This window comes from Caretta caretta, chromosome 3 (genome assembly GCF_965140235.1).
Source record: "Caretta caretta isolate rCarCar2 chromosome 3, rCarCar1.hap1, whole genome shotgun sequence".
Lineage (NCBI taxonomy): Eukaryota > Metazoa > Chordata > Testudines > Cheloniidae > Caretta > Caretta caretta.
In genome coordinates, this window is record NC_134208.1 from 135,356,077 (window position 1) to 135,370,452 (window position 14,376).

The 14,376-nt window shown below is 47.6% G+C and overlaps 2 protein-coding genes across 5 annotated transcripts in view; one reads left to right on the forward strand and one right to left on the reverse strand.

The window, feature by feature from the left end:
- The window catches only part of ARID4B (AT-rich interaction domain 4B), a 142,442-nt gene extending 132,095 nt beyond the window's left edge, over nucleotides 1–10,347 (reverse strand). For 2 of the 3 annotated variants that reach the window (XM_075126913.1, XM_075126909.1), the window contains exons 1-2: nucleotides 9,422–9,477; nucleotides 9,151–9,214 (exon numbers count right to left, since the gene is read on the reverse strand). In XM_075126913.1, coding sequence (XP_074983014.1) covers nucleotides 9,151–9,214; nucleotides 9,422–9,462 — 105 coding nt within the window. In that variant the 5' untranslated portion in view covers nucleotides 9,463–9,477. Of the gene's footprint in view, nucleotides 1–9,150; nucleotides 9,215–9,421; nucleotides 9,478–10,122 lie in introns of those variants that run through there. The other variant, XM_075126910.1, reaches the window with a different exon arrangement.
- Nucleotides 10,348–10,695: 348 nt separating this feature from the next.
- GGPS1 (geranylgeranyl diphosphate synthase 1) overlaps nucleotides 10,696–14,376 on the forward strand; it is a 64,256-nt gene continuing 60,575 nt past the window's right edge. The window contains exons 1-2 of one of the 2 annotated variants that reach the window (XM_048843824.2): nucleotides 10,696–10,898; nucleotides 12,112–12,236. In XM_048843824.2, the coding sequence (XP_048699781.1) occupies nucleotides 10,880–10,898; nucleotides 12,112–12,236 (144 nt within the window). In that variant the 5' untranslated portion in view covers nucleotides 10,696–10,879. The remainder of the gene's footprint in view (nucleotides 10,899–12,111; nucleotides 12,237–14,376) is intronic. The other variant, XM_048843826.2, reaches the window with a different exon arrangement.

Here is a 14,376-nt window from a genome sequence, read left to right on the forward strand (position 1 = left end):
GAGATGAGTAGTTCAAAGTATATGCTTATTCTGATTTTTGCTTTCCTCTAAAAATTGCTAAATTGCCAATTATGATGGATGAAACTTGAGAGGAACCACCATCATATTTCCACAAAAGGTGAATAAGTTTTGGTCAATACAGAACTGGGGACCGTAGAAGCTGAAAGGCTCCACAGCTCTTTAAGTCCACACACAAGTTTAAATTCTAAATTTTCATTATTAAAATACTAGTCTCTCACATGCATAGCATTAAAATACTTGTTCAGTCAACTGTATAAGAAAAGTCTGAAATGCTGTGTACTTTCAAGCTGCAGCTGAATAAGAAAACTCATGTATCTGTGAAAAATGTGCATGATCATAAGGCCTTGTCTAAACTACAGAGTTTTGTCAACAAAAGTTATGACGCTTTAATTAAACTGCTGTTGCATGTCCACACTATGCTCCTTGTGTTGGCAGAGCGCATCCACACTAGCAGCTCTTGCTTTGACACAGAGAGCAGTGCACTGTGGGTATTTATCCCATTGTGCAAGTGGCTGCAGGGTGCTTTGGGAGGGGTTTGCAATGCCTCATTGGGCAGATACAGCATCACAATGATGCAGGTTTCTCAATCCCATCATTCCAGGGGCATACTACTAAATTGCCAATTGCTTTTCAACTGAAGTTTGGGGTGGGAAGGAGGGAGAGGAGAGTGGTGTGTCTGGGGTTGGGGAGACAGCAGGCTGACCGACCTATCCTGAGGTGGGGAGGGGGGAACAGTGTGTGACAGGGAGTGTGTGACGGGGAACAGTGTGTGACCTATCCTGGGGGGGGGGAACGTATGTGAGAGAGACTGTGTGAGTGTGTTGGGGGAGAGTGTGTTGGCAGGCTGTCTCTAAATTCAGACAGCAGCCTGAACAACCAATCCTGCGGGAGGGGGACACCACTCCACATCAGTCCCCAGCTCTGCACAACACAACGTCTCTCCCCACCCTGCAGAAGCCCGCTATGTCTGCCTGCCTACGGTTCTGTGATTTCCTCCCACCACCTCCTCAGCTGCCGGGAGCAGCTTCCTCAGCAGCTCTGTGAGCTCTCCAGGCTGAGGAATGTCAAAGCTTCCAGGAGTTTGAAAGGGGAGAGGTGCATGCCTGTTGGGCAGCAGAGTTCAAAACAGTGAGCAGAGTGGTGAACGGAGGCATTTTGGGATCCTGGGGGAGGCAGTTATGGCGACATAATGAACAGCAGCACCTACACCAGGGTGGGCAAACTTTTTGGCCCGAGGGCCATGTCGCAGTGTGAAACTGTACGGAGGGCCAGGTAGGGAAGGCTGTGCCACCCCAAACAGCCTGGCCACTGCCCCCTCCCACTTCCTGCCCCTCTCAGAACCACCCCCCCCCAACTCCTTGTCCCCTGACCGCCCCCTCCCAGGATCCCAAGCCCTAACCACCCCCTGGCACCCACCCCCCTGTCCCCTTCCCCCCCCCAAACCTCCACCCCATCCAACTGGCCCCTGGATCCCCTGCCCCATATCCAAACCCCGGCCCCGACCCCCTTACCATGCCACTCAGAGCAGCACGTCTGAAGCCACGCTGCCCTGCCAGAGCCAGATATGCTGCCACGCTGCCCTGCATGAGCGCAAAGCCCTGCCCCCCCGAGCGCTGCCCGTGAGGCGGTGTGGGAAGGGGAACAGCAGGGGAGGAGCCGGGGGTTAGCCTCCCTGGTCAGGAGCTCTGGGGCCGTACAGGACGGTAACGCAGGCCGGATGTGGCCCATAGTTTGCCCACCTCTGATCTTCACGACGCTTTGTTGCTTCAACTTTGCCACAAAAAACTTTATGCCTCTCATTAAGGTGGTTTTGTTTTGCCATCAGAAGTAGCTTTGTAGTGTGTACACCTTCACTGTTCGGTCAGCAAAAGTTGCCTTTTGCTGACCAAAATGTGTACTGTAGAAAATGCCTAAGTTTTCAGTAAAGGCACTTAAGCAATTTGGGGGAAGACCAATAGACTTGTCCCTTCATCTTCCCACAAAAAGGCCACACAGCTTTTTGAAGTCTGAACCTTTGAAAGGTTGTCTCATTCAACTGTAAAACATTAGCTATATGTATTCTGTGGTGATATTCACATTTTCTTCTCTATGACTTTAAAATATAGTGCAAAAAACTTCATATCTTTTTAAAATGTACAAATGTAACACACAACATTTTGCAGTCCTACACCACATACAAATTCAACAATATATATAGCAATCATATTCTCAGATTATAAAAGCTACTGATTGTCCAGTTAAAAATGTTTTACTGAGGATTAGCATCATATATTCAGTGTTGCAGCTTCTATTATTATATTAGGTAGTATCTTCTGTACATTAGTTACCCTACTTGTAAAAACACTGATCCAAATATATCTGATTCCAAGATTGAGAACAAACGAAAAATAATCTACTTTCCTCCTAGGCTCATTTACTGGTAATTGCGACAGACTGACAATATCCTATAATATCCAGAACAAACCTTGAGGAATTAAGATGTTTACTGAATTAAACTGAACCTTACTGAATGAGGGTTAATAAATGTGGGGTATTAAAAATGCAACTGTGTACATGTTATTATAGTATTGTATGTACATTCTCTAGTAGGGAGAGGATGCTAATGTACTTCCTCCCTTATCAGCCCTTTGAAGCCACCCCCTGGAAAAGCTACATAAATACTAATATAAACTAGATTCTTCAGGGACCAACAAACAAAGATAGGGTTTGGGGGTAAATATCCTAGTTTTAAATGGACTCAGGGCCTTCTTCCTGATCCAGCAAATGGACAGAACCCTGGTCCACGGAGGGCCCCAATCCTTACAGTAGGGTTGGAAGGACTGGGCCTACTGAGATTTTGTAAGACTGGGAGCTTACTCTCAGCTGAAGCTGTCACAAACTGGTAACCACAAGGGATCTCCTTGGGTGGGGGGTTGAAGGACTGTTCCTGACAGAATCCACGTTAGGATGAAAGTAAGCTTATTAGCACATGTGTAGGTTCCTTTATTGGCTGTAATACGTTTTCTTTGTAGTGCTTTTTAACCTTCAGAATAAAATAGGTTTGCATAAGGAGAAGTGTGTTTACACCTGTAAACAGTTTCTAAAGACAAAGCAAGCAAAGTGTACAGCCTGTCTTGGCTGGGAATAACACAGTGAAGACAGGGATTTGTGCAGCCTGGATGCCGGTCTCTGTCCAAGGAAGGCAACTGCTGAGGAGCTGAAGTCTGAGAGTAGGTGCTCTTGCTGGACCACTGAGGGGAAATACAGAAGCATTTACCCTGAACTGTGATAGTAACAAACTTTCCTCAGTTAAAGCAGACCTCTCCCCCCAACAAGCTAGCCTAGGTTACCTCACAGCTCCTGTATCACAGTTTCTACTAAATGATTCAATATTAAAGTAATGGATTTTCAAATTATACACTTTTATATGATATAAGGCAGCTGACATTTCAAAGAAGTCAAATTCTATCCAGTCTAAGTTATTAAGACATGTTCTATAAAGCAGTGTTTTCTTTTCTTTCTGCGTAACTATGTAAGCATGAGGAAATTGAAAAGTGACCAGAGGTTGGTTAGTAAGGGGTATATAGGGAGCACTACTTTTAAATGGAGTGGTTTCTTGCAAACCAAAAACCAATTCTGGAGAAAAATACACCACAAGTCTTACCTGTTCTCCTAATTCCTTCACATGAGCAGTCCCCAACTAGTAGTGTTCCTGTGCCACCCCAGCACTTCTGCTGCCACCCACACAGCTGATTAGAAAATGAAGGTCACTAAATTCCTAAACTAGTTTCCAGACTGTAGCATGAGAGCCGTTGGCTTTCAGCTAACTTGTGCTGCAGGATGGAAATTAGTTACTAAAAGTTTAGAAGACATATTTCACTTTAGTCTATCATGTGTATACAACACAATGAACTGGAGTAGCAGACTGGCTTTTAGACAGTATAGTTGCAGCATAAGCATGCACCAGTGACCTCTGTAGGAGAACTAGATAGGTCACTGTGAAATAACTATTGTTGAAACCAATATGTAAATTCAGAATGAAGATGTTTAAAAAACACATTCTTCCCGTTGCATAGTTTTGTAGGTTTTGAATGAGCACCCCACAACACCTGAGTCTATGGAATACAAATATATCCACAACTATGTAAAACTGTAATTTAGGCTTGGCATATCAAAGCTCCAATTTTAAAGGTCAAGGTTATAACCACATTAGATCTAACCAGACACACAGCAAAACCCCGTTTATCCAATCTAACTGGCACCAGGGCCAGATGGGATAATCAAAAATTCAGATAATCCAGAGAATGGGACAGTGCAAGGCTGCAGCACAGTCTAGCGGCCATAGGAGAGATCATCCACTTCTGGACCTGTGTGGCTGGTTGTTTGGTGAATACGGAGAGTTGGATAAAGGAGCGTCAGATAAATGGGGTTCTACTGTACTTGGTTCACAGTGCATCTCTATAGTTTCTACAATATTCACTACTTCTGTTATCATACAGCTAGTCAGCATCAAGTAAATTTCCAAGCCACAGCGAGACATTTTATGCTAAGTGATCTCACTAATAAAAGGTAAAGGAAAATACTTTCATAAACACTTCTAATTTTTAAATACCTAACTATAGAGTTTCAGTTCCAATTAAGTATCTGCAGCCCTAACCTTTAGATTAAAAAAACAAAAAAATGTACACCTCATGTTGTAGGTCTTTTTTGTAGAGTTAATCCCCTAACTTTAAAAAAAATTTAAGATAGAAAGCTTACAGACTGCTTTTCAACAACTGTGTTACATAAAACTAGTTGTTGGAACATAATTATTTCATAAATAGGTACCTGCTAGCAATCCAAGATTCTTTAACCATCTGAAACACTCTTATTTTGCTAAGAGTCATGTGCAAGGCATGCAGTGTGATTAAGAAAATCCCAACCAGAACTCAGAAATAGCTACAGCAATTCACACATCACTCTAGCCTTTCTCTGGTATAGGCCAATATGTGATTATAAGAGGGAAAAAGCTTTGTTTACCTCTAGTGGAACATCCAGTTTGGTTTTATTCCAACATTTATATAAACAAAACTGTAGGGTTTTTTCATCTTTGCAGCTTATGCACATAGCACTCTTGGTAGGTTGAGGTGGTATGTATTAGTATACAAGGGGATTAATTTCCTTGGATCTGGATATGCTGTTGTGGGGAATACACTGCTATCACTGGCTATAGGGTGTGGTACACATGTTAGGACATAATTTCTCAAGACAGAGGGCAAGGAGGCATATCAAACTTTCGCTGGGGGCAGGGAAATGGCAAGACAGGCCAAATGGTCCGCTGATTTGAGCATGGGCTGCAGCTGGTGCTCTGAGTGGACCCTAGGATTGCTTCAGAGAACACAACTCTCACAGGAGAGCCATGACTGGTCTGTGGTGCTGTCAGTCACAGCAGCTCTAGATGGGAGGGGACTCCACCTGCTGAACTCCAACCTGTGGTAGAGAGTACTGACCCTGGTGAGCAGGAATACCTAGAGGAGTAGTATGTGGAGTGGCAACCCCTCCCTCCCGGCAGAATCCCCTCCACGTGCCCCCCCCCATGCAACTCCTCTACTCTCTCTGTAGGAAGAAGCCATGGATTTGTGTTTGAGGGGAGGGGAAGTTACCAAGTGAGGGTGCTGTCTGGTCATTTAAAGCTGGGGCAGTAAAGCGTGTGGGGGCACTGCCAGGTGGGGTTACAAGGAGTAGGGGGGTAAGCGCTGCCAGGTGATCTGGGAGAAGCATGGGGTAGAAGGGCCCTGCTGGGGGGGCCTGTCAGGTGATCTGGGGGGGATGAGTTTGTGGGAGCACTGCTGGGCAGTATAGGAAATAATCACAACAATGCTTCTGAAATAGACTGATCTTTACATATTTATCTTAAAAAAAATATCCAAGAGCTTCCAGTGGCTTAAGTGGCCTGTGGACCCCAGCTGCAAGTTGTCCCTCCTATTGAAATCTGAAATGGTGCCTGTGCCCTCCTGGATGTGGGGACAGGTCCATGTTAAAAAAATGCTAAGGTGGGAAGTGATTCAAAAAAGGATGAGAAACCCTGTGTTGGGAGACAGTATCACCGTTGTTCCCCACACAGTTCCAAGCCATAACTAAGCATGTTAAGTGAACTTCCATTTGTATCACTTTACTACTACTACTTAGTTCTTATATAGCATTCTTCCTCCATGGAGCTTTACAAAGAAGAGTAAATATCCTATTCTCTTTACACATATGAGAAGAATATGGCATAGTAAAGATGAACTGTTCAGACAAAACGAGACAGTGGCAGAAATGGGAATAGAACACAGATCGCCAGACTCCCAAATTAATGCCCTACCACAGAATACACTGCCTCCTTCATCTGAAGGAAGGATCACGAAAACAATAATCAAGGCTTAGGCCCCAATCCTGCAATGAGCACAATACAGGCAGGCTCACAGTAAAACTGGGTCTTTAGAGTTCCATCCTCTAAATGCAAAAATGTCCATCATTACACTCTTCCAGTAGTTTATAAACAAAATCAGTCACATTTTTTAAGATGCATCCTGCTCTGTTTAATCAGTCATCTAGTTACTCTGTGATGCCGGTGAACAGAAAAAAAGAATTCCCTGTTCACTCTCTTCTATTACTTCTGATTAGACAAACTTGTATCCTTGCAATATTCTTAGGGATATGCAAATTAATTTACAAGATTGTAAACTGATATACATTTAGTTAGCATGAGACATGCTGTATTACTCTTTGGAAGCTTAAAACCAGCTAAAATTTTATTTTATTTTTGTGCTGTAACTCTAAAAAGGAACTTCACTGTAACTAACATCTTCCAATTTAAATCCCAAATAAATTTATAGGGAAACTCCAGACAGTTGGTTTGCTCATCTTGACCACACAGAAGTTCAGATCTCATCATGAACAGATCATAAAACGTGTTAAAATCCTGCTAAAAAATTAAACTTCTTGTGGCTATGGCAGTCTGAATCTTACGTATAACTAAAGAAACTTTTAGCTTTTGTTAAAATACTGTCTAAAATATGGATCTATAAACAGGATTTCGTGTTTGATATTTAAGCTTTAAGCCTTTTGCTACTTATTCAAAGGAGCTAAAAGAGGGGTTTTCACGCTGTGCTATAGCACACTTTCCCCTCACATTTGTGATTGCAGACTTCCTCATCTCCACAATTGTATATGTAGTAGGCACTTCGATGGATCCTTTAACCACAGTATCTGAACAACAGTATCTCCATGGTAATTACACATTTGTTTACATAGAAAATTACTATTAGAAAAGTATTTCTATATATTTAGCTGCCTTTAGATCCTTTTGGGAAAAAAAAGGTTCACCACTCTGTCTCCTTTTACTCTAAATCAGTGGTTCTCAACCACGGGTCTGGGGTCCACACACAGGTTTCAGAGAGTCTGACGGGCAGGACCAGTGTTAGACTTGGTGGAGCCCAGGGCAGAAAGACGTAGCCCCGTCATTCAGTGCTGAAGCTTGAGGCCCAAGACCTGCCAGCTGGGGTGAAACCGAAGCCTGAGCAACTTCACTTTGCAGGCCTACCGGCGGTGTGGGGCCCCGGGCAGTGGCCCTACTTGCTACTCCCCAATGCCGGCCTTGGCTTTATATGCAGAAAAACAGTTGTTATGGCATAGGTGGGCCATGGGCTTTTTATAACATGTTGTGGGGGCCTCAGAAAGAAAAAGGTTGAGAACCCCTGCTCTAGATTTCGTCTCCTGCCCCTATCTGTTCCATCTCCCCACATGGACACAAGTAGAAAGAGCACCATGTATTTAGCCAACACTCCACAGACCAGCAAGTCATGAACACAATTTGGGAACTTCCATATAACACTGCCGTAAAAGTTTAACTATAGTTTTTATTACTTACTAGATGCAACCTATTAATGAAATACCAATATTGGCGCACTACTTTAGGTCCCATTAGTTATCCCCCCCATTAAAGAAAAGATATTGGGAATAATAGTTAAAACTGTACATTTTATGGCTCTTTCATTAGTAACCAAAAGGAACGTACTGAACGTTAAGTACTTTACTGTGCTTAGTATTGCCTACTGAATCCAGTTAAATAGAACTGTTTGTATCCTCTGCTATTTCTAGTGTTTCCTGAATACAGTGGTGTATATACATTTGATACAATATATATATGGGCACACATATACAGAACCCCAAAGAAGTATGACTCTAGCTGGAGATTATTGTATTTCCCGATGAATACTAAAGCTGACAGGCTGTACATATATTCCAATATTTTTTTCCTGCAGTTATATGACAAATGTAGTTAATAAGTTTTCTAAAACTTAGAAGCCAGATTTAATGCAGCACGATGAGGGCATGATCCTGATTAAGAACTCTGCGTGCTGCTGTAATACAAATAACAGCATTTAAAACAAGACACTGTATTCACCAAGAGTAAATCAGGGAAAAGACTAATAATCACACTTGTTAAATCTACTAATGAAAAGCAAGATTCTTCACAAAAACATCTAAATTGAGTGGAACAATCACTTCAATCGGGCTTGCCTACTATACCAAGTATCAATGGTCTACAAATGCCTCTGACTGACAATGGTGTATGTGGATACTGCACACAACACTAAAAAGGAAACTAAAAAGCTGTTTGAAAATCATTCTGCATCCTACAGCACTACCTTCACTGCAGAGCAACCCTTGTACAGACACCACCTCACGATTATTAATTCTACAGAACTCCCGTTAAGGCACAGAAAGTAAATCCATCATTTAACCTCAATTAATGCAAACATGACTGGCTGACATTTCCTCTGCAAGGTTACTTTCCGAAGCGGAGTGATTGTCCCCTATCCCTTCGTCAAGCTTGGCCCGGCAGCCATGTCCTTATTCCCCTACAAACGGTTGTTTCGGAAAGGGAACGACCTGCTCGCAGTGAACTTACACAGTCCCTCAGCAAAACCCGGCAGAGCCAAACCTGCACAACAAACACCAAAGGCATCTAAGGCACCCCACGGCAGTGGGGCGAAGCAGCCTGCAGCCTAGATCCCAACCAGCGCCGAGCCTCGCACCGGGGAGTGGGGCCGGGACAAATCGTGCACCATTCCCTCATGCAACCCTCTCCCCATCCCTTCCCAGACAGAGAGACGATGGTTTTACCTTCATGATGAGCTCAGGCTGCGGAAAAAAGCCCCCGATCGGGGCTGAGCGGCCGAGGCTGGACCTGGAATTAAAACAAAGCACTGAGCCAGCGCACCAGCCGTTTGCACCGGAGCCTAGGGGAGGGGGGGAATCGGGCAGGGGAGCCGCCGGGATCCTGATCAAACCCCCTTCCCCCAGATCCCTCCACCCCCCATTTGCGATACCTCCCCATTCAGTCCCCCCACCCCCACCCCGCTCGGCCACTGCTTTCCCTCCAGCCCACACACACCGCGGCTCGGCTTCCCCTTCACTCGCTGCCATTGACGCCATTTCTGTCAGAGGAGGAGAAACTTGCCACAACAACAACCCACCCCCAGCCTCTCCAGCTGCTCCAGGATAGTCCCAGCTCCGCGCCCAGCTCACGGGGGTCGGGGCTCTCAATCCTCTCCCCAGAGGCCTGCGGGCTGGAGGGGGGCGGCGATGTCTGATCCCTGGAACCCCCTCCCCACTTTGCTGCTGCGGCGGCGGCGGGGGGGGGGGGGGAAGGCCGCTGCTCCTCCATTGTATGAGGAGGAGACTGGGGGGGGGGGTGGCGGCAGCTCTCCCCGTTGGAGGGGCTGCGGCTCTGTGGATCCCGACAGAGGCGGCAGCTTCTCCCAGCCCCATAAAAGAAAGCGCTGACTCCGCGACAGGAGTTGCAACAGCAACACCCGCAACTGCCCAGCGCAGCGGGCCGGACCCGATCAGCAACGAGGCAGCCCCCCTCGGGCTCCTCGCCGCCCCGCAGCGACTCCAGCCCTTCGCCCACCCCCCACCTCACGCGGGGGGGAATCAGCGAGTGCCGCCGCAGTCTCGCCAGGACAAAAACAACCCCGCTCCCGCCTCGGAACGGCCTCAAGCAACGAGCCCCGAGCCCGAGCGGAGCCGCCCCGCTCCCTCAGCCGCTGGCGGCGGGGCCGGGGCGGCTCTTTCTCCTGCTGTCGCTGTTACCTTTGTTCCGCGGCGCCCGCCCGCGGCTCCCCTTGACCCGGGAGGAGATGGGGGACGAAGCCTCCTCCCGGCTCCGGACCCGTTGGCTTGGTGCTGGCCCCGGATCAATCCCCTAGCAAGGGCTCCGGCTACGGCTGCAGCTCCGCGCTGCGTATGATGGGGCCGATCCCCCCCCTGCCCGGACCCGGCGCTGGCGGTGGCTGCTCCGCTCCGAGCCTCTCGCTCCCCTCCCCCCACCTCACAAAGTGACTGACGGATAGAGAGCCGCCCCCTTCCCGCCCTGCTCTTTCTCTATTGGCCCGGAACCGGTAAGGCCCACCCATTTCCCTGCACCATTGGCCCCCATATCGGAAACGCTAATGTCATTTTTCCACCAATTCTATGGAAACAGAGACATGACGCCGCAAAGGCTCATGGGTAACGCGGTTCTTTCCGTTGCCGCTCTTCGGCGCCCGTGAAGCAGCTGAGCTTCACACTCGAACCACAAATCCCATGATGCATCGCGCGTGAGGGGCCTCCAGGGGGTGGGGCGAAGAGAGGGCTAATTAAAACAAGTGGGAGGACCTAGCGCCTGCGCAGTGAAGCCCTGGTGGCGCATTTTCCCCCCAACAGTGGAGGGTGGTGGCGGTAGCAGTTGAGGTGGAAGTGGGTGGAGTTTTTAACACCCTGCTGCCGGTGTCGGAGTTGGGGAGCCCGCCCGGGCCGAAACGGGGTGCGTCTTGGCCCAGCCCGGGAACGTGGAGGCGGCAGGCGGCGGATGGTGCCCCCGGCCGGCGGTAGGTTCGGGCGTCGCCGGTCCCCTCCGCTAGCCCCCGTGCCTTGGGGGCGCGGTCTCCCCGCTGGTCGGTCTGTGTCGCCAGACCGGCTTCTCTGTGCTGCGGGGGGAGGTTCCCTGCGGGGAGCGACACCTGCCCAGCCCCCTGGCGCCTACCCGGCCCGCTGAGCTGGGCTCGGCGCTGCGCCCCCCGGGGCAACGTTGCGCTATGACACGAGCGCCCCGCTGCGCGCCGACTTTCCCGGGTCCTGGCCGGCGGGCTGCGGGAAGCGGAAGCGGGTCTCGCCGCAGCCCCCGGGGACAGCGCAGCCCGGTGCCTGCAGCGGGTCGTGCCCTGCCTGACCGCTCGGCCGGCAGGGAGACCTGAGGGGAAGCAAAGGGCCGGCAGCATCCAGACTCCCTGTTCGCTTCGTTCCGGGGGGTCGTGCTGAAAGCGGACTCAGCCTCTGAGGCTGGCGCCTCCGCGGGAGGCAGTGCTGAGCTGGCTCCAGATTTCTCGGGGGCTGCAGGGGCCGCTGCTTGGTTTCTCTCGGGTTTTTGCTGAAATGGCGCTGTAATTTAAGCAACAACAGCGTTTATATGTAATCAAAGTCACTGCTGGAGTTGATGTACCCAGCTTTTGGCAGAGGTTAGCAATAGATGGCCCTCAGGATATGCAAGATGGACTGTGTGTAGTTGAGTTTTGCTACTAAGTCAGTGCAGGTTCAGCCATTTGGTGTTCTATGGAGTATTTATCTTCCTTTGTGACGATATTTAAAATGCAGTTCAGCTCTGAAAATAATGTGGTTGTGGCATAGTTGGGTTCCATGGTGATATTTCTCTAACTTCAGTTTCATTCAGTTCACAAGTTAAAAGATTGTATGTCTGAACTACCAGTCCTGCAAATTTAATGTAGGTTTTTAAAAGCAGAACTGTCTTTCTCTGCTTTCTTTGTTACCACTGAAAATAGACTTTAGTAGACCAAATTCTGCCCTTAGTTACACCTGACAACCCTATGGATGATGGCTTGGATCAAAGATAGTGTTTGCCAAGACATCACCGCTTATTGCTGTGTAGGTGCTGCCGGGCGAAAAGTGACTTTAAAGTAGTAAAAATCTGCACTTATGTATTCAGTCATTACTAATAGATACTAAATCTGCAATAAGATGGTATTTTTATGTAACCTCTGACCATGACTAATCTTAAATTCTTGGGGGAATTCTGCACCACTGCAGATTTGTTTCCTTGCAGAAAAAGTTCCTTTGACAGGGAGGCGAAAGGAAGCTGCAAGAGCAGTCACGCACCACTCCCTAGCAGTGCAGGCACGTTGTTTCAGGCACCCAGAGCAGCCAGTGGAGAGGTAAATCACCGCGGGGCTGGGGACACCCCAGCCAGTGGCTTTTACCCTGAGCCAGCCTTAGCTGCTAGTCCTGGCTGGGCTGGAGGCAGGAGAGGATGGGACTACTTCTTCCCTGTGAGGAGTTGCTGGGGCTGTGTCAGACCCATCCCCAGAAACCTTCCCCAGCTGCAGAAAGCTCAGCATCCTCAGCTGTGGGAGGAGGGGTCTCTGTACAGGGAGCTGCTCCCCCATGCATCTGGACCTCCCATACCCAGATATCCCTGCCAAACATCACCTGGTACATCCAGAACCCCCGTTAGCACTCTATACCAGAACCCCACCCTTGCACCCAGGCCACTCGCACTGAACTTCCTGCACTCAAACACCCACCCTGATGCCCCGTGCCACCCTGAGTCCCCACATCCAGATCCTCATGCCAGTGACCCCCAACTAGCTGCACCCAGAACCCCACCCCTGCTGATACCCCCCACTCTCAGACCCCTCCACTGAGGCCCAACCACCATCACTTGGAAGTCCCTGCAGAGTCCGATTGCACCTGCAAACCCCACCACCACCAATGAGCCTCTATGCAGCCAGATCTCCCCCCACACCTACACCCCTGCCCCCACTGAGCTGCCTGCACCCAGATTGTCCCACACAGAATCCTCTCGCTCTACACCTGGATCCCCCACATTGAGACCCTCCACACTTGGATCCTGCCTGGTTGAGCCTGCCTGCCCCACACGTGGTGCAGAGGGGCAGGGCCCCAGGGTGTTTCTGGGGCAAGCCCAAGTCTTCTGCTGCATCGGGGTCAGGTGCAGCCTTACTGCAGAGTCCGTGTCTGGGCGTGACTGTTGGGTGATCTCCCGCCTTTGTGCAGCCAGTGGCCTGTACTCCCCACTTGCCATGCTGGAGCCTGTCATTTATTTACTGACAAATTAAACTTGCAGAATTTTGCATATTTTAAAAATATTGTGTGCAGACTTTTTAATTTTTTTGTGCAGAATGCCATTGAGTAAAACTTTTAAGATAAACCTGTAAATTGGCTCAATAGGAGCCATTTCAAGGTCCTGCTGAAACAGTAATAGTAAAAACTGCTTGGCATTCTTGAACTGCTTAGATTGCTAAAACTGGAAATTAACTTGTAATGCACATGTTTTGGACAATGAGACTAGTCCGGTTTTAATTTCTAGTTTTCTTAGATGCTGCTGCTCTACAAATTGCAGACAGCATTCAGAGACAAGGTCGGTGAGGTAATATCATTTATTGGACCAACTTCTGTTGGTCAGAGAGACAAGTTTTCAAGCTTACGCAGAGCACTTTTTCAGTGTAAGCTTGAAACATTGTGTCTCACCAACAGAAGTTGGTCCTTAAAATATGTTACCACACCCATTTTGTCTCTCTAATAGCCTGGGACTGACACAGCTACAACAACGCTGCAAATGCTGGAGGTGATGTGCTTAAATAAAAATATTTTAGAGGACATTTTGAATAAATCTAAGTTGCATTCATCTACATTTTGTGTTCCCTTAAATGTTGAAGTGATCCTTATGTTGAAGGAGTTGGCAAGCAATACTCACAAAATAGAATGCATTGAGCTAGCCAATTAGATTACTATATAGTCTAGTACCTCCTTGACCACTTAAGTTGTTGTGCTGCATGTCTACTTCTATTCTTTGTCTTTTAAATTAAGAGCTCTTTGGAAAGTGCTAAATACTGTGGATGTTAATCTAAACAAGTAATAGAATTGGTGGTAATAAAATGAGTGCAAAACTTAAGATAAAAGTTAAATACTCTATTAAAGTGTATAATTTACTGAGCTGTTTTGGCAACACTTGCCATCCTTAAGAAATCATTTCTTCACGAGTGAAATATGTAGCTGCCTATGGAGTGGAACATACCTCTTTTGGTACCAACACCACCATGCAGCAGTCTAGGAGGCAAAGTGAAGAATAAATTTTCAGACTGAAACTAAACATTGTAAATTAATATAATAACAAAATTGGGATTTGGCCAAAACAGCGTTGTGAACACCTCTGTTATAAAAGCTTCCATAGCCTCTTTGTAAGAGCAAACAACTTTTCTATATTAGGTCTGAAATAGAGCCTCTCTCTTTGTATGTGCTTTTTAACCCTGCTGGATCATCATCTTAGCTGCTGAA